This window comes from Nerophis ophidion, linkage group LG21, assembly GCF_033978795.1.
Source record: "Nerophis ophidion isolate RoL-2023_Sa linkage group LG21, RoL_Noph_v1.0, whole genome shotgun sequence".
NCBI classification, from domain to species: domain Eukaryota; kingdom Metazoa; phylum Chordata; class Actinopteri; order Syngnathiformes; family Syngnathidae; genus Nerophis; species Nerophis ophidion.
The window spans coordinates 14,956,505-14,975,894 of record NC_084631.1 but is presented as its reverse complement, the minus strand read 5'-3'; the positions used below and the strand labels follow the sequence as shown (position 1 = coordinate 14,975,894).

Genomic DNA, 19,390 nt, shown 5'->3' with positions numbered 1-19,390 from the left:
TAAGATGAGAGCTCTAAAAAATGTGTGTCATTTTAAAGCTCAATAAACTAATATTGACCCGACAATGATACAATAACCTTGGCATCAACTATACCGCTAATTGGCTCGACCTGCCCGCCCGCTTGCATCAACATGAGCGCTCTGAAACTAGTCAGCGCAATTACCGATCCCATCACCCTTGTCAGATACTGACACTACAAATTAATACCGATATTTGAATCGATCCACCCACCCTGCTACGGATCTGCAATACACTCTACAAGCAATGTTCGATCTCAGCTGGCTTGATATTATCAGGCTAATACTGATACTACCACTGGTGTTGAAATGTTTAATTTTAAAGCTAAATAAACTAATATCGAAACGTCAATTGTATTACAACCTTCGTATCGACTTAACCGATAATTGTATTGACCTGCCCGCCCGCTCGCACAACAACACGTGCGCTCTGAAACTATCCATTCATCCATCCATTTCTACCGCTTTTCCCTTTAGGGGTCACAGGGGGTGCTGGAGCCTATCTCAGCTAGAGTGCAATAACCGATCTCATCGCCCTAGTCAGATACTGATGCTACAAATTAGTATCGAAATTTGGATCGATCCACCCACCCAACTATGGATCTGCAAAACTAATACTATATTAGCAATTTTCGATGTCACCTTGATAGTATCAATTTAATACTGATACTACCACTGGTTTTGATATGTGGATCGACCTATCCGACCATAACATGAGAGCTCTAAAAAAAATCAGTTGAATTTTAAAGCTCAATAAACTAATATTGATCCGACAATGATACTATAACCTTGGCATCAACTATATAGATAATTGGATTGACCTTCCCGCCCGCTTGCACCAACATGTGGGCTCTGATACTAGTCAGCGCAATAACCGATCTCATCACCCTAGTCAGATACTGACACTACCATTAGTATCGGTATTTTGATCGACACACCCACTCTACTACGGATCTGCAAAATTAATACTGTATTAGCAATGTTCGATCTCACCTTGATAGTATCAATCTTATACTGATACTACCACTGGTGTTGATATTTGGATCGACCCATCCGAGCACAAACACCAGAGCTCTAAAATAATCTGTGCAATTTTAAAGCTCAAAAACCTAATATCGATCCGACAATGATATTATCCATCCATCCATTTTCTACCGCTTATTCCCTTTCGGGGTTGCGGGGGGCGCTGGCGCCTATCTCAGATTATTACCTTTGTATTGACTATATCGATAATTGGATCGACGTGCCCGCTCGCTCGCACAACATGTGCGCTCTGGAACTATCAATCCATCCATCCATTTTCTAGCGTTTATCCCTTTCGGGGTCGCGGGGGGTGCTGGAGCCTATCTCAGCTACAGTGCAATAACTGATCTCATCGCCCTAGTCAGATACTGATGCTACAAATTAGTATCGATATTTGGATCGATCCACCCACCCAACTATATAGATCTGCAAAACTCATACTGTATTAGCAACTTTCGATGTCACCTTGATAGTATCAATCTGATACTACCACTGGTGTTGATATTTGGATCGACCTATCCAACCATAACATGAGAGCTCTAAAAAAAAAAATCTGTGCAATTTTAAAGCTCAATATTTGGATCGACCCACCCACCCTACTAAGGATCTGCAAAACTAATACTGTATAAGCAATTTTCGATCTCAGCTGGCTTGATAGTATCCATTTAATACTGATACTATCATTGGTGTTGATATTTGCATCGACCTATCCGACCATAACATGAGCGCTCTAAGAAATGTGTGCAATTTTAAAGCTCAATAAACTAATATCGACTTGACAATGATACCATAACCTTGGCATCAAAAATACCGATAATTGTATCGACCTGTCCGTCCGCTTGAATCAGCATGTGCGCTCCAAAACTGGTCAGCGCAATTACCGATCTCCCTAGTCAGATAGTGACATACCATTAGTATCGATATTTGGATCCATCCACCCAGCCTCTTACGGATCTAGAAAACTAATACTGTATAAGGAATGTTCGATCTCACCTGGCTTGATAGTATCAATCCAATACTGATACTACCACTGGTGTTGGTATTGGATCGACCCATCCGACCATAAACACCAGAGATCTAAACCGTGCAATTTCAAAGCTCAATGAACATAATATCGACCCAACATTGATAACTTAACGTTCTCATCAACTATATCAATAATTGATCGACCTGCCCGTCCACTTGCACAACATGTGCGCTCTGAAACTATCCATCCATCCATCAATTTCCTACCGCTTATCCCTTTCGGGTTCGCGGCGGGGGGTGCTGGCCCGCTAGCATATGTGCGCTATGAAACTAGTCAGCGCAATTACCGATCTCATCACCCTAGTAAGATACTGACACTACAAATTAATATCGATATTTTAGTCGATCCACCCACCCTGCTACGGATCTGCAAAACTCTCTACAAGCAATGTTCGATCTCAGCTGGCTTGATATTATCAATCTAATACTGATACCACCAATGGTGTTGATATTTTTAATTTTAAAGCTAAATAAACTAATATTGACACGTCAATTGTATTACAACCTTGGTATCGACTATACCAATAATTGGATCGACCTGCCCGTCCGCTTGCACAACATGTGCGCTCTGAAACTATCCATCCATCCATCAATTTCCTACCGCTTATCCCTTTCGGGTTCGCAGCGGGGGGTGCTGGAGCCTATCTCAGCTACAGGGAAATAACCGATTTCATCGTCCTAGTCTGATGCTACAAATTAGTATCGATATTTGGATCGATCCAACCACCCATCTATGGATCTGATTAAATTAATACTGTATTAGCAATTTTCGATCTCACCTTGATAGTATCAATCTAATACTGCTACTACCAGTGGTGTCGATATTTGGATCACCCTATCCGACTATAACACGAGAGCGCTAAAAAATCCATCCCTCCATCCATTTCTACTGCTTATTCCCTTTCGGGGACGCGGGGGGCGCTGGCGCCAATCCCAGCTACAATCGGGCGGAAGGCTGGGTACACCCTGGACAAGTCGCCCCCTCATCGCAGGGCCAACACAGATAGACAGACAACATTCACACTCACATGTTGCCAAAACCCGTGCAATTTTAAAGCTCAATTAACTAGTGTTGATCCGACAATGATACTTGGTGTCGACTACGTCGATATTGGTATGGACTTAAAGCTAAATAAACTAATATCGACACGTCAATTGTATTACAACCTTGGTATTGACTATACCGATAATTGGATCGACCTGCCCGTCCGCTCGCACAACATGTGCATCCATCCATCAATTATTTACCGCTTATCCCTTTCGGGGTCGCGGCGGGGGGTGCTGGAGCCTATCTCAGCTACAGGGAAATAACCGATTTCATATATCGTCCTAGTCAGATACTGATGCAACAAATTAGTATCGATATTTGGATCGATCTACCCACCCATCTATGGATCTGCAAAACTAATACTGTATTAGCAATTTTCGATCTCACCTTGATAGTATCAATCTAATACTGCTACTACCAGTGGTGTTGATATTTGGATCGACCTATCCGACCATAACATGAGAGCTCTAAAAAATCCGTGCAATTTTAAAGCTCAATTAACTAGTGTTGATCCGAAAATGATACTTGGTGTCGACTACGTCGATATTGGTATGGACCTGCCCACACGCTCCCACAAAGCCTCTAAAAGCAGCGACTGCGCTTACAACTTTTCCTCTTCCGTCCTAATATCATTTGTTGCGTGGTCGACCAGCTGCAAGCACGTCTCACGCATCGGTAATGGGATCTTCACTTGGCTCCAAGAAAAACTTCCAGTTTTTTCGAGTGTTCGCTCTTGAAAAGTTACTTTTCAAACTGCGGGGATAGTTGTCACTGCGCAGGTGCGGGCGGACGAGAAGGCCCCGCGTGTCTACATGCCAGTCAAGACGCACCCGGGCGGCTCATTCAGTGCGTGAAAGTGTGCGTAAAGTTGACGCGCAACCCCAGGAACTTTTTTAAACGGTCCCTTGCGAAGATTTGGCGATCATGGCAAAATGGTTCAGAGATTTCCCCATCAACTTGAAGAACGGAAGCGAACGAGTGCGCTCGGCGTCCGAATCCGGTCCACCAACACGCCACAAGGCGTCGTTCTCCCGGGACAGCCTGAAGGGAAACGCGCGTAAAGACAGCGGAGTGGCGGCCTTGCTGACCGGGAGGGCCAGGAAGAATTCGGCCACGGAGTTGGGCCGCAACAACAACATTAACAGCGGTTCTGCCGGTGGAACCGTGTGGGAAACTCTGGCCCCGAAAAGCCGCAATAAGAACCCCAGCAAGGTGGAAGCACCAGAAGAGAAGACGCAGGTCAGCAGGACGTCCAGCTTGGCTCAAGCTTACATCAACAGGATGATTAAAGTGGACAAGCAGGACAAGACGCACAAACTCGACGACATAAGTGAGCAGAAGAAGCCTGAGAGTGAAGATGGAAGATCTGCAATCAAAACTACAGTAAGGAAGGAAAAACGCACACAAAAATTTTATATATAAATAATATATATACAGTATAAATACAAACCCCGTTTCCACATGAGCTGGGAAATTGTGTTAAATGTAAATATAAACGGAATACAATGATTTGCAAATCCTTTCCAACCCATATTCAGTTGAATGCACTACAAAGACACGATATTTGATGTTCAAACTCATAAACTTTATTTTTTTTTGCAAATAATAATTAACATAGAATTTCATGGCTGCAAAATGTGCCAAAGTAGTAGGGAAAGGGTATGTTCACCACTGTGTTACATCACCTTTTCTTTTAACCACACTCAATAAACGTTTGGGAACTGAGGAAACTAATTGTTGAAGCTTTGAAAGTAGAATTATTTCCCATTCTTGTTTTAAGTAGAGCTTCAGTCGTTCAACAGTCCGGGGTCTCCGCTGTCGTTTTTTACGCTTCATAATGCGCCACACGTTTTCCATGGGAGACATGTCTGGACTGCAGGCGGGCCAGGAAAGTACCCGCACTCGTTTTTACGAAGCCACGCTGTTTTAACACGTGGCTTGGCATTGTCTAGCCTAAATAAAGAGGGGCGTCTATGATAACGCTGCTTGGATGACAACATATGTTGTTCCAAAACCTGCATGGACCATTCAGCATTAATGGTCCATGCATTATTTTCCTCCTTGTTCCGGAAGACACCACGTCCACGGTTTCCAAATATAATTTGAAATTTGGAATTGTCAGACAACAGAATACTTTTCCACTTTGCATCAGTCCATCTGAGATGAGCTCTGGCCCAGCGAAGCCGGCAGCGTTTCTGGGTGTTGTTGATAAATGGGCTTTGCTCTGTAGAGTAGATTTTAAACTTGCACTTACAGATGTAGCGACCAATTGTAGTTACTGACAGTGGTTTTATGAAGTATTCCTGGACCATGTGGTGATATCCTTTACACACTGATGTCGGTTTTTGATGCAGTACCGCCTGAGGGGTCAAAAGGTCCGTAATATCATCGCTTACATGCAGTGATTTCTCCAGATTCTCTGAACCTTTTGATGATTTTACGGACCGTAGATGGTAAAATCCCTAAATTCCTTGCAATAGCTCGTTGAGAAATGTTGTTCTAAAACTGTTCGACAATTTGCTTACTAAGTGGTGACCCTCGCCCCATCCTCGTTTGGGAATTACTTGGCATTTCATGGAAGCTGCTTTTATACCCAATAATAGCACCCACCTGTTCCCAATTAGCCTGCACACCTGTGGGACGTTCCAAATAAATGTTTGATGAGCGTTCCTCAACTTTATCAGTATTTACTGCTACCTTTCCCAACTTCTTTGTCAAGTGTTGCTGGCATCAAATTCTAAAGTTAATGATTATTTGCAAAAAAAAAAAAGTTTATCAGTTTGAACATCAAATATTTTGTCTTTGTAGCATATTCAACTGAATATGGGTTGAAAATTATTTGCAAATCATTGTATTCCATGTATATTTACATCTAACACAATTTCCCATCTCATAATTGAAACAGGGTTTGTACATATACATATATATATATATATATCCATCCATCCATTTTCTACCGCTTATTCCCTTTTAGGTAGCTGGTGCCTATCTCAGCTACAATCGGGCGGAAGGCGGCGTACACCCTGGACAAGTTGCCACCTGATAGATATATATATATATATATATATATTTAGAGAGAGAGAGAGAGAGAGAGAGAGAGAGAGAGACATTTTGAGAAAGCTTGGATTTTGAAGAATGCGGAAAATTAATACATTTAGCGTATTTCCTTGAATTGCCGACGGGGCGCTAATTAATTTAAAACCTCTTCTCACTCCTGCGCTTACCAAAGCCATGCGGTAAAAGTAAGCATGCACTAATTATTTTAAAACTTCTTCTCACTCCGGCACTTACCAAAGGTATGCAGTAAAAATTTGAGTGTGATGTAAGCTTGGACCTTAAATCCTACTGAATAGCTCTTAATTTTCTTCCCTTTATGCGATTTAAAATTACCGGTATTGAAATCAGCCTCCTCTATTTTGAAAATGATGACAGGGGAAGTGTCACACATGACGTCACGAGTTTGACCAGGCGGTAATACTAAGCATGCGCTAATTATTTTGCGAAGCGAGTTTGACCCGGCAGTAATTCAAGGCAGGCGCATACTATATGCCCTGCGGCAATTCAAGGAAATGCAGTATGTTAAATCAAATCTTGTGAGGAATGTGGAAGTGAAGAGTTCTCAAGATCAGAAGGAATTTGTGTTCTGCGAAAAAAGACATTTTGAAAAATTTGACAAATTACAGACAAATGTTTTTATATTGAAACGGTTTGAAACATGTGTAAGAATTTCAGTGATGTAATCGGATTATTTGCCCGGAAAATGTGGAATTTCAGGAAAGATGTGGATTTCAGGAGTGTTGAGAATAACTAGCCTGAATGCTTTGGGCATTAGTTAAAAATATGGAAGTCATAAAAATTCTGAAGATCAAAGGGTATTGTCTCATAGAAAATTGGAAGTTACAGTAAGACCTTGGCTTACAAGATTCCCAGTTCACCTGTTTTTCGGAATACCATCTGTTTTTTGGCTAATTGTTATGCTTTAGGCCGAGAGCAAAAATTTGGGTTATGAGCCTAAAAATTTAAATAAGCCCGTAACTGCGGTTATATAGCCATTCATCCATCCATTTTCTACCGCTTGTCCCTCTCGGGATCGCGGGGGGTGCTGGAGCCAATCCCATATACATGGAAATATCGAGAAGCTGCTGATGGTGTGTTTGACCGAGAAGCAACAGATTAAGTATATTTTCTGAAGTAAATGTTGTACATTATTATTACTTCATAAAACCACTGTAGTTGTTGGTAGTAATTGTACTGTTTTATATGATATTTATTATGCAAAAGTTTTTTTTTCTTTTTAAAAGTATGTTACATGTTAAATTTGTGGTGTTTTTGGAAACCCGGAATGGATTAATTGATTTATTTTAGAGTATTTTGGGTTACGTGCCAGAACCAATGCTGTGATTCTTGTGCACGGTAAAAGTGTTAATTGCATAATAGTTTGAATCATTTCAGAAATGTAAAAAAAAAATAGAAAATAAATTAAAAATATGTATTAAATAATCTAGTAATAATATCATATTCTCCCAGTTGATCATCCTGGAGGACTACGCCGATCCTTTCGACGCAGAGAAAACCAAAGAGCAGAGAGAGGCGGAGAGAGCTGGCGTCAACGACGGTTACATGGAGCCTTACGATGCCCAAGTCATCATCACAGGTCAGCAGGTTTTCCACTTTGGCTTCCCATTTCTCCTACCATCACTTTAACACACAAGTAGAGCGAGGAAAACATGACTTATCAAACAAACACTACCGTTACAAATACAACACATGAATTGTGGACTGCTTAGGACATTTTTCTGCAATACTGAAAACAGCCGACAGTGATACCATCCATCACTTTCTCCCAACAATGATGCAATCCAGGCAGGTTTAAGAATCATATTGTGGAACTACAGTGGGAATACCTTTAAAAATAGTGTTTCCTAAGCAATTTGCAATTTAAACACTCCTTAAAATGTATTTTCAGGAGCTTTTATTTTCATACTTCCTTCTTAAATGATAAATAGGTTGTACTTTTATAGCGCTTTTCTACCTTCAAGGTACTCAAAGCGCTTTGACACTACTTCCCATTCACACACACATTCACACACTGATGGAGGGAGCTGCCATGCAAGGTGCTCACCAGGACCCATCAGGAGCAAGGGTGAAGTGTCTTGCTCAGGACACAACGGACGTGACGAGGTTGGTACCAGGTGGGATTTGAACCAGGGACCCTCGGGTTGCGCACGGCCACTCTTCCACTGCGCCACGCCGTTCTTCCGCAATATAAACTAGAAAGTAATTAAGAAAAACAGTTTGCTGCTATTCTGTATATTATTTCATGTAGAGATGAAATCAAATAAGGTTTAAAAATATTATTATTATTTTAATCGCTATTAAACCCCTTTTAACTCCAAATTACTCACGGTTAACCACAATTAAAAGTTGTTATCTTTAATAAATGTACCCTATCAAAATATATCCCAATATATGGGGCTGGTCAATTTGTTTGATTTATATAAATGTTTGTTTTTAAACATTACAGTATGCTTTCTAATACAGCTCAACACAAACTGGACACAAAGACTCTTTTACAGAGACACGCACGCACGCACGCACGCACGCACGCACACACACTACTCCTTGAAGCTCATCGAGAGAATGCCAAGAGTGGCTATTTTGAAGAAACTAGAATATAAAACATGTTTTCAGTTATTTCACCTTTTTACGTTAAGTACATAACTCCACATGTGTTCATTCATAGTTTTGATGTGGCAATCTATAATGTAAATAGTCATGGATATAAAGAAAACGCATTGAATGAGAAGGTTTGTCCAAACTTTTGGCCTGTACTGTGTGTATATATATATATATATATATATATATATATATATATATATATATAGGTTTTCGTCCTGGTCGTGGAACTGTGGACCAGCTCTATACTCTCGGCAGGGTTCTTGAGGGTGCATGGGAGTTTGCCCAACCAGTCTACATGTGCTTTGTAGACTTGGAGAAGGCATTCGACCGTGTCCCTCGGGAAGTCCTGTGGGGAGTGCTCAGAGAGTATGGGGTATCGGACTGTCTTATTGTGGCGGTCCGCTCCCTGTACGATCAGTGCCAGAGCTTGGTCCGCATTGCCGGCAGTAAGTCGAACACATTTCCAGTGAGGGTTGGACTCCGCCAAAGCTGTCCTTTGTCACCGATTCTGTTCATAACATTTATGGACAGAATTTCTAGGCGCAGTCAAGGCGTTGAGGGGTTCCGGTTTGGTGACCGCAGGATTAGGTCTCTGCTTTTTGCAGTTGATGTGGTCCTGATGGCTTCATCCGACCGGGATCTTCTGCTCTCACTGGATCGGTTTGCAGCCGAGTGTGAAGCGAATGGAATGAGAATCAGCACCTCCAAGTCAGAGTCCATGGTTCTCGCCCGGAAAAGGGTGGAATGCCAACTCCGGGTTGGGGAGAAGACCCTGCCCGATGTGGAGGAATTCAAGTACCTAGGAGTCTTGTCCACGAGTGAGGGAAGAGTGGATTGTGAGATCGACAGGCGGATCGGTGCGGCGTCTTCAGTAATGCGGATGTTGTATCGATCCGTTGTGGTGAAGAAGGAGCTGAGCCGGAAGGCAAAGCTCTCAATTTACCGGACGATCTACGTTCCCATCCTCACCTATGGTCATGAGCTTTGGGTCATGACCGAAAGGATAAGATCACGGGTACAAGCGGCCGAAATGAGTTTCCTCTGCCGTGTGGCTCTCTTCTCACCCTATCTTAGAGATAGGGTGAGAAGCTCTGCCATCCGGAGGGAACTCAAAGTAAAGCCGCTGCTCCTCCACATCGAGAGGAGCCAGATGAGGTGGTTCGGGCATCTGGTCAGGATGCCACCCGAACGCCTCCCTAGGGAGGTTTTTAGGGCACGTCCAACCGGTAGGAGGCCACGGGGAAGACCCAGGACACGTTGGGAAGACTATGTCTCCCGGCTGGCCTGGGAACGCCTCGGGATCACCCGGGAAGAGCTAGACGAAGTGGCTGGGGAGAGGGAAGTCTGGGTATCCCTGCTTAGGCTGTTGACCCCGCGACCCGACCTCGGTTAAGCGGAAGAAGATGGATGGATGGATGGATGGATATATGTATATATATGCCATAACCCCGGCTGAGTAATACCAAAGATTATAAAAATGGGACCCATTACCTCCCTGCTTGGCACTCAGCATCAAGGGTTGGAATTGGGGGTTAAATCACCAAAAATTATTCTCGGGCATGGCACCGCTGCTGTTCACTGCTCCCCTCACGTCCCAGTGGGTGAACAAGGGGATGGGTCAAATGCAGACGTTAATTTTGCCACACCTAGTGTGTGTGTGGCTATCATTGGTACTTTTAACTTTTTACCTGTTTTGCTACTACGGTACATCTTTAGTCTACTTTATACCTGCATTATCCTTTCCGTCTTTACCCTTTCCATCCTTTGTGACTGAGCTACTGTGTGGAACAATTTCCCTTGTGGATCAATGAAGTTTGTCTAAGTCGAAGTCTAAAATTTTTAAACAGAATTGAGTAAAGATCTGTTTTGAGAACAGGTTTACAGGTTGGAAAAGCCCCTTCAGGTTTTACGGAGATGGCCTAAAATATCATTTTCTTTTTTAAATTCTTGCTATTAAAAAAAAAAAAAAAATCGATAAATAATTATTTCATTATTTATTTTATAAATCGAATTTTGAAAAGAATCAGGATGATTAAGAGTCGCCATTGGGATGTGGACAATATTTTTGTGCACCCAGGTTATTAGCGTTGATATGATACCTCACATTTCAACTTTTTCAGTAAATAAGCTGCAAAGGACCTCTGTTTTGCAAACATCTGTATACAAAGGATAAGGTGAATACAATATTACGAAACGATGATCGTGGCGACTTGTCCAGGGTGTACCCCGCCTTCCGCCGGACTGTAGCTGAGATAGGCGCCAGCACCCCCCCCCCCCGACCCCAAAAAGGGAATAAGCGGTAGAAAATGGATGGATGGATGGAAATATGATCCATATAAAATATTGAATACAGACTATGCCAATGCTTCTTTGTGGGTTCTTCCGAGGATGTTGTAGTCGTAATGATTTGTGCAGTCCTTTGAGACATTTGTGATTTGGGGCTATATAAATAAACATTGATTGATTGATTCCAAATTTAAATGCTCCTCTTACAAGGAGATAAAACAATCATTTGGCGTGCCGATGAAGTCTTAGCTTTTAAAACGGATGCTCTTTTTATTTATTGCCATCCAACCTATCCCGTTAAAAGGCTCTTTTAAACAGAGTCGTTGTCAAATTGGACCACCCCGAGCTCGCACGCCGACTTCCATCTCCTCTGGCGGTTGCTATGACAACAGTGTTGTGAAGGGACAATGGGCGCAGCTTCCTCTTCCAACTTCCCGTCTCCTGCCTCTGTTTCCTGTGCCCCATTCTCTTGCAATAGGAAGCGGCCCCGCTCACACACACACACACACACACACACACACAGACACACACACACACACACACTTTACGTGTTAACAGAGTGTAACAATATCCTGACAAAGCACCCCAAAACAAGGAAAGCTGGCCCCCGTCCCGCTCCCCCTCTGCACCAAATCACTTCCCCGCAGTCAGGAAGTAGGTTGGTCATTGGTTCAATCCGCAGCAGCGTTGACCTTTTCTTCCTGTGATTCCATTGTTTGCTCTCACAATAGCGCAGACAAGCAGGCTACCTGTCGCACCGCCGAGAAACACGAGTCGCATTCCAACTAGTGACACGGTTCAGGATGTAGTCAATCTTTTTATCTCTGTCACCAACACAAAGACCCCCTTGGACTTTGTTTATTCCTGTCCTTTAGTTAGCTTTAAAGGCCTACTGAAACCCACTACTACCCACCACGCAGTCTGATAGTTTATATATCAATGATGAAATATTAACATTGCAACACATGCCAATACGGCCTTTTTAGTTTACTAAATTGCAATTTTAAATTTCCCGGGAGTTTTTTCTTGAAAACGTCGCGTAATGATGACATGTACGCTTGACGTCAATGGCTGTTAGGAAATATGAGCGCTGCACACACACAGCTATAAGTAGTCTGCTTTAGTCGCATAATTACACAGTATTTTGGACATCTGTGTTGCTGAATCTTTTGGTATTTGTTCAATTAATATTGGAGAAGTCACAGGAGAAAGATGGAGTTGGGAAGCTTTAGCCCTTGGCCACACAAACACACGGTGATTCCTTGTTTAAAATTCCTGGAGGTCAAACTTTCCTATGGATCAGAGCATGGTTAAGAGAACATGGTTCCCGACCAAATTTCAACCAGCAGGTTTCGGTGAGAAAATTGTGGTTAAAAAGTCAGTTTTTAATCGGAGAAAAGCCGAGCTTGTGCCGTTCATAGCTGCCGTCGACTCCCCTGAGACACTGCGCGTCAAGACACCCGTGGAGACACCCTTCCGACTATCAGGTAATATTAAACTCACTAAAACACTAGGCTTCACGGTGGCAGAGGGGTTAGTGCGTCTGCCTCACAATACGAAGATCCTGCAGTCCTGGGTTCAAATCCAGGCTCGGGATCTTTCTGTGTGGAGTTTGCGTGTTCTCCCCGTGAATGCGTGGGTTCCCTCCGGGTACTCCGGCTTCCTCCCACTTCCAAAGACATGCGCCTGGGGATAGGTTGATTGGAAACACTAAATTGGCCCTAGTGTGTGAATGTTGTCTGTTTGTCTGTGTTGGCCCTACGATGAGGTGGTGACTTGTCCAGGGTGTACCCCGCATTCCGCCCGATTGTAGCTGAGATAGGCGCCAGCGCCCCCCGCAACCCCAAAAGGGAACAAGCGGTAGAAAATGGATGGATAAAACACTAGCAACACAAAAGAAAGATAAGGGATTTCCTAGAATTATCCTAGTAAATGTGTCTGAAAACATCGGAATCCATCCCAATGCAATCGCGTTTTTTTTTTTTTTTTTTTTCTTAGTCCGTCACTATAAATATCCTCAAACACGAATCTTTCATCCTCGCTGAAATTGATGGGGAAATTGTCATTTTCTCGGTCCGAATAGCACTTTTTGTTGGAGGCTCCCATTAAAAACAATGTGAATATGTGAAGAGCCATCAAACATGTGACGTCATCGTCTGCGACTTCCGGTAGAGGCAGGGCTTTTCTCTTAACACCGAAAGTTGCGATCTTTATCGTGGATGTTCTCTACTAAATCCTTTCAGCCAAAATATGGCAATATCGCGAAATGATCAAGTATGACACATAGAATGGAGCTGCTATCCCCGTTTGAATAAGAAAATCTCATTTCAGTAGGCTTTTAACTCGTCTATGTCGAGCAACTCATCAAACACTAAAAACATGGTGTCATTTTTGTGAAAAAGAGGTCAAAATGTATAAAAATGGCTGTATTAATGTATCTATGAGAGTTTTACTAGAATCAGGTGTTTTTGTAAGGTTTGCAAATATAACATTTTTTTTTTATACTCAATATGACAGTAGAACTGTCACACTCAATGTTATTTAAACATAACTCCAAACCAAACATCCAAAATGTCAAATAATGCCTGTATTAATGTACAAACCCCATTTCCATATGAGTTGGGAAATTCTGTTAGATGTAAATATAAACAGAATACAAGGATTTGCAAATCATTTTCAACTCATATTCAATTGAATATGCTACAAAGACAACATATTTGATGTTCAAACTGATAACCTTTTTTTTTTGTAAATAATCATTAACTTTACAATTTGATGCCAGCAACACGTGACAAAGAAGTTGGAAAAGGTGGCAATAAATACTGATAAAGTTGAGGAATGCTCATCAAACACTTATTTGGAACATCCCACAGGTGTGCAGGCTAATTGGGAACAGGTGGGTGCCATGATTGGGTATAAAAACAGCTTCCCAAAAAATGCTCAGTCTTTCACAAGAAAGGATGGGGCGAGGTACACCCTTTTGTCCACAACTGCGTGAGCAAATAGTCAAACAGTTTAAGAACAACGTTTCTCAAAGTGCAATTGCAAGAAATTTAGGGGTTTCAACATCTACGATCCATAATATCATCAAAAGGTTCAGAGATTCTGGAGAAATCATGCCACGTAAGCGGCATGGCCGGAAACCAACATTGAATGACCATGACCTTCGATCCCTCAGACGGCACTGTATCAAAAACCGACATCAATCTCTAAATGATATCACTACATGGGCTCAGGAACACTTCAGAAAACCACTGTCACTAATTACAGTTCGTTGCTACATCTGTAAGTGCAAGTTAAAGCTCTACCATGCAAAGCGAAAGCCATTTATCAACAACATCCAGAAACGCCACCGGCTTCTCTGGGCCTGAACTCATCTAAGATGGACTGATGCAAAGTAGAAAAGTGTTCTGTGGTCTGACGAGTCCACATTTCAAATTGTTTTTGGAAATATTCGACATTGTGTCATCCGGACCAAAGGGGAAGCGAACCATCCAGACTGTTATCAACGCAAAGTTCAAAAGCCAGCATCAGTGACTGTATGGGGGTGCATTAGAGCCCAAGGCAAGGGTAACTTACACATCTGGGAAGGCACCATGCTGAAAGGGACATACAGGTTTTGGAACCACATATGCTGCTTAGATAAGCGCCGTCTTTTTCATGGACGCCCCTGCTTATTTCAGCAAGACAATGCCAAGCCACATCCACCACGTGTTAAAACAGCGTGGCTTTGTAAAAAATAAAAGAGTGCGGGTACTTTCCTGGCCCGCATGCAGTCCAGACCTGTCTCCCATCAAAAATGTGTGGCGCATTATGAAGCATAAAATACGACAGCGGAGACCCCGGACTGTTGAACGACTGAAGCTTTACATAAAACAAGAATGGGAAAGAATTCCACTTTCAAAGCTTCAACAATTAGTTTCCGTAGTTCCCAAACGTTTATTGAGTGTTGTTAAAAGAAAAGGTGATGTAACACAGTGGTGAACATGCCCTTTCCCAACTACTTTGGCACATGTTGCAGCCATGAAATTCTAAGGTAAATATTATTTGCAAAAAAATAAATAAAGTTTACGAGTTTGAACATCTAATATCTTGTCTTTGTAGTGCATTCAATTGAATATGGGTTGAAAAGGATTTGCAAATCATTGTATTCCATTTATATTTACATTTAACACAATTTCCCAACTCATATGTAAACGGGATTTGTATGTCTTACCTTCTACACACACCATACTAATACTACTATGTTGAAGCACAGTACAATCCATCAAACATTGCGGCTTCATAGCTTACCAAAGTCATCCTAAAACATTTTGATACATTTTTGAGTGCCGTGTGTAATTTTCTATATTTTCAATGGAATCTATAAAATGTTGATTTTGTTTACTTGAGTCAGATAACAATCCACACGTATCTCTTATGTGAGACTGCTATCTACTGGTTACACTTATCGTTACACCTATGTACTAAATAAAATAGCTTCGAGGTCGATCAGCACAACCAAAATTATTCTCTACACAAGGCGCACTGTCCAGTTTTGAGAAAATGAAAGGATTTTAAGTGCGCCTTAAAATCTGAAAAATACGTTACTGTTTTATTACGCCAATATGCTGTGGGGCTAACAAAACACTTTAGATACATACCCCTGAAGTAGGGGTCCCTTTCCATCCGTCCATCAACTATAGATAAACAATATAACCACTTATGACGCAGCTATTAATTATTTCAGTAGCTGTGTAATCTATTAATTGTTATGTAATAGGATAACACACTTTTTTTTTTTTTGCCTTAATACTTATTTTTGCTGGAATAAACCACAATGTTTCGGCTTGCCATGACCTTCATTCTTTTTGTTTTTAATAAATGTACATTATCAACATAAAAATTGGACTTTTTACATGAATGCATTGTAAAAACTATTTTTAAAATGTTTATAACATTGTATGTTAGCAGCTTAATGTTAATGTATTTATTCTTTTAACAAAATGTTTGGTACCACTTTAGTATGGGTAACATATTCACCATTAATTAGTTGCTTATCAACATGCAAATTAGTAACATATTGTTTCTTAATGAGTCGTTATTAAGTACTTATTAATAAATTATTCTCCATGGCTTTATTATACAACCAGTAAGCCATTAACTAAGAGTCTTCCCTCAATAAGGTTAGGGTTAAGGTTCTTAGAATATGTTCCCCTAGTGTCCAAATAACTCTAAATCATGGGTGTCAAACTCTGGCCCGCGGGCCATATCTGGCCCACCGTGTACTTTCATTTGGCCCTTGAGGTAATATCAAATTAAGATTAGAGCTGGCCCGCCGGTATTATACAGCGGTGATGCCTCTGTAACACTGCATTCACTGCTGATACTCATACTTGCCAACCCTCAAACTTTTCCTGGGAGACTCCCAAAGTTCAGTGCCCCTCCCGAAAATCTACCGGGGCAACCATTCTTCCGAATTCCTCCCGATTTCCACCCGGACAACAATACTGGGGGCGTGCCTTGAAGGCACTGCCTTTAGTGTCCTCTACAGCCTGTCGTCACGTTCGCTTTTCCGCCATACAAACAACGTGCCGGCCCAGTCACATAATATATGCGGCTTTAACACACACAAGTGAATGCAAGCCATACTTGATCAACAGCCATAAGGGTCACACTGAGGGTGGCCGTATAATCAACTTTAACACTTTTACAAATATGTGCCACACTGTGAGGCCACACCAAAGAAGAATGACAAACACATTTTGGGAGAACATCTGCATCGTAGCACAACATAAACTCAACAGAAGAAATACCCATAACCCCTTGCAGCACTAACTCTTCCGGGACGCTACAATATACATCCCCGCTACCACCAAACCCCGCCCCCCCCAATTTTTATTAGAATTTTATTTGATATGCCATTGATATTTATTATAATTTAAAACTAGATAATGCATGTGACTATAAAGTTATATAAGCCTTGCTTGTTTAATAGTCAATGCAAAACTTGTTTGGGTCCCTATTAAAAGGTTAATTTGTTCAACCTTGGCCGGCGGCTTTGATCAGTTTTAAATTTTGGCCCAATCTGTATTTGAGTTTGACACACCTACTCTAAACGAAGTCTTTGTTGCTTAGAATATGCTCCCCATACTAAAGTGTTACCAAATGTTTTTTATACGAGCTTATATGTCACATCATTTTTGCATGCATTGCTTTTCTACTCCACTAAAAGCTTGGGTTTCAACAAGGGTGTGTTCACGTTGTTGCGTAATCCCGATGACAGACGAAGGGAAAGCTAAGCATGGCTGTTTTATCGCAGAAGTTCGCAGACGGGGCTCCAAAGACCTCCTCAAAGTGTGCGTTCTGCTGGACCGGGGCCAGGCGGAGAGGAAGCCGGAGGAGGGGAAGCTGCCCCCGCCGCAGAATATCTACGACACGCCGTACGAAGGCAGACTGGAGGGCGACAGCCAGGGCGTGTGGATCCCTGTCACCCGTCCAGAGTCTGACATCCGTCCGGCCGGAGAGTATGAGCTGCCCTGGGAGTGGCGGAAAGAGGACATTGTTCGAGCCCTGTCAGGTAGGCGGGCATGCTGGTGACCAGGGTGGAGGGGCTTGTTAGGGTGTGGTCTTTCTACACTAATCCAATGACTATTATCTGTTTGCTTTACAGAGGAAGCTAATGAATGACTTATGTTTACTCTGCTAGCTGGTGGGCTTTAATTGTGAAACACTAACATTGTGTCTCTCCAGCTCAGTTTGAAGCCGTGGATTGTTCGACCGCCAAAGAAAATTCTTCCGTCTCAATCCGCCAGCAGCAGAACCACACTATGAGACAGAAGAACTGGAGCCATAAGACACTCGTCTCCACCTCTTCATCCTCCTCCTCCTCCTCGCCATCCTTCCCGTCGTCACCTATTCTTAAACTCTCCCCGATAACGACGACGTCGCCTTCGTTCCCAACTCTGAAACCGTCGCCTTCTTCCAGCCCCAACAAACCTTCCTCTCCTACCTCGGCCAGCGCCCCACTGGATGGGGAGGTGGCCAAAGTGGACTCGAGCCTGCCACTGGACAAGCAGAGGTGAGAAGGAAAGCGTTTATCCATTCTATTTACATCTAAGTTTCACAACGAAGAATAACAACTCTCAATACAAATGTTATTCCAACCAGATCTAGGGTGACTTCAGTTCTACTTAATACAAAACCCAAAACCAGTGAAGTTGGCACGTTGTGTAAATGGCAAGTAAAAACAGAATACAATGATTTGCAAATCCTTTTCAACATACATTCAATTGAATGGACTGCATAGACAAGATACTTAACGTTCGAACTGGTAAACTTTGTGATTTTTTGCAAATATCAGCTCGTTTGGAATTTGATGCCTGCAACATGTTTCAAAAAAGCTGGCAAAAGTAGCAAAAAAGACTGAGAAAGTTGAGGAATGCTCATCAAACACTGATTTGGAACATCCCACAGGTGAACAGGCTAATTGGGAACAGGTGGGCCCCATGATTGGGTAAAAAAGCAGCTTCCACGAAATGCTCTGTCATTCCCAAAGAAGGATGGGGCAAGAGTAGGGCTGGGCGATACGGCCTTTTTTCTTAATATCTCGATATTTTTAGGCTATGTCATGATACAAGATATATATTTCGATATTTTGCCTCAGCCTTGAATGAACACTTGATGCATATAATCACAGCAGTATGATGATTCTATGTGTCTACAGTAAAACATTCTTCTTCATACTGTTCATTTTAAACTTTCATGCAGACAGGGAAACCACAATTAAGTCAATTGACCAAAACTGTATGTTCTTAAGCGGTGGCACAAACATTCCTGTCATTTCCAAAACAGAAAGTGCAAGATTGTCGGAGACATTTTAAGGCACTTCTGTGCATGATGTCACTAAGATGACATATCAAAACAACACTAAATTAAAGTGCACTTTTTGTACAGAACGCCACTACAGTAGTTTAAAACAAATAAAGTGCACTTTTGTGCATGATGTCACACACGGTATTTCAACTGTCAAATAAAAAATGAGTTGCATAATTGGAAATCAAATAGTGTTTGTCCTTCGCTACGTGGTAATTTACTGCGGACATTATCTTCTTTTGTTGTTGACTATTTTTTGCATACAGTGTTGATCTGCAAATGTTTGTCTCGGCATTTTGATGGTGTGGGCGTGTGGCCCCGAATGGAGATGTTGACATGCGGAGTAATCACTCTTCATTCTCTAGCTGGTGACTTTTCAAATGATGCATCGCTTTTGCCCCAGACTTGACATATTACGGTTGTCTGTTCGACATATTCCCGCTTGAAGACAAACCA

General features: G+C 42.1%; 1 protein-coding gene across 1 annotated transcript in view; it reads left to right on the top strand.

The window, feature by feature from the left end:
* Positions 1-3,708: 3,708 nt before the first annotated feature.
* Positions 3,709-19,390, top strand: part of she (Src homology 2 domain containing E) — a 33,864-nt gene continuing 18,182 nt past the window's right edge. The window contains exons 1-4 of the mRNA XM_061881991.1: positions 3,709-4,498; positions 7,643-7,769; positions 17,382-17,639; positions 17,813-18,140. Coding sequence (XP_061737975.1) covers positions 4,040-4,498; positions 7,643-7,769; positions 17,382-17,639; positions 17,813-18,140 — 1,172 coding nt within the window. The 5' untranslated portion in view covers positions 3,709-4,039. The remainder of the gene's footprint in view (positions 4,499-7,642; positions 7,770-17,381; positions 17,640-17,812; positions 18,141-19,390) is intronic.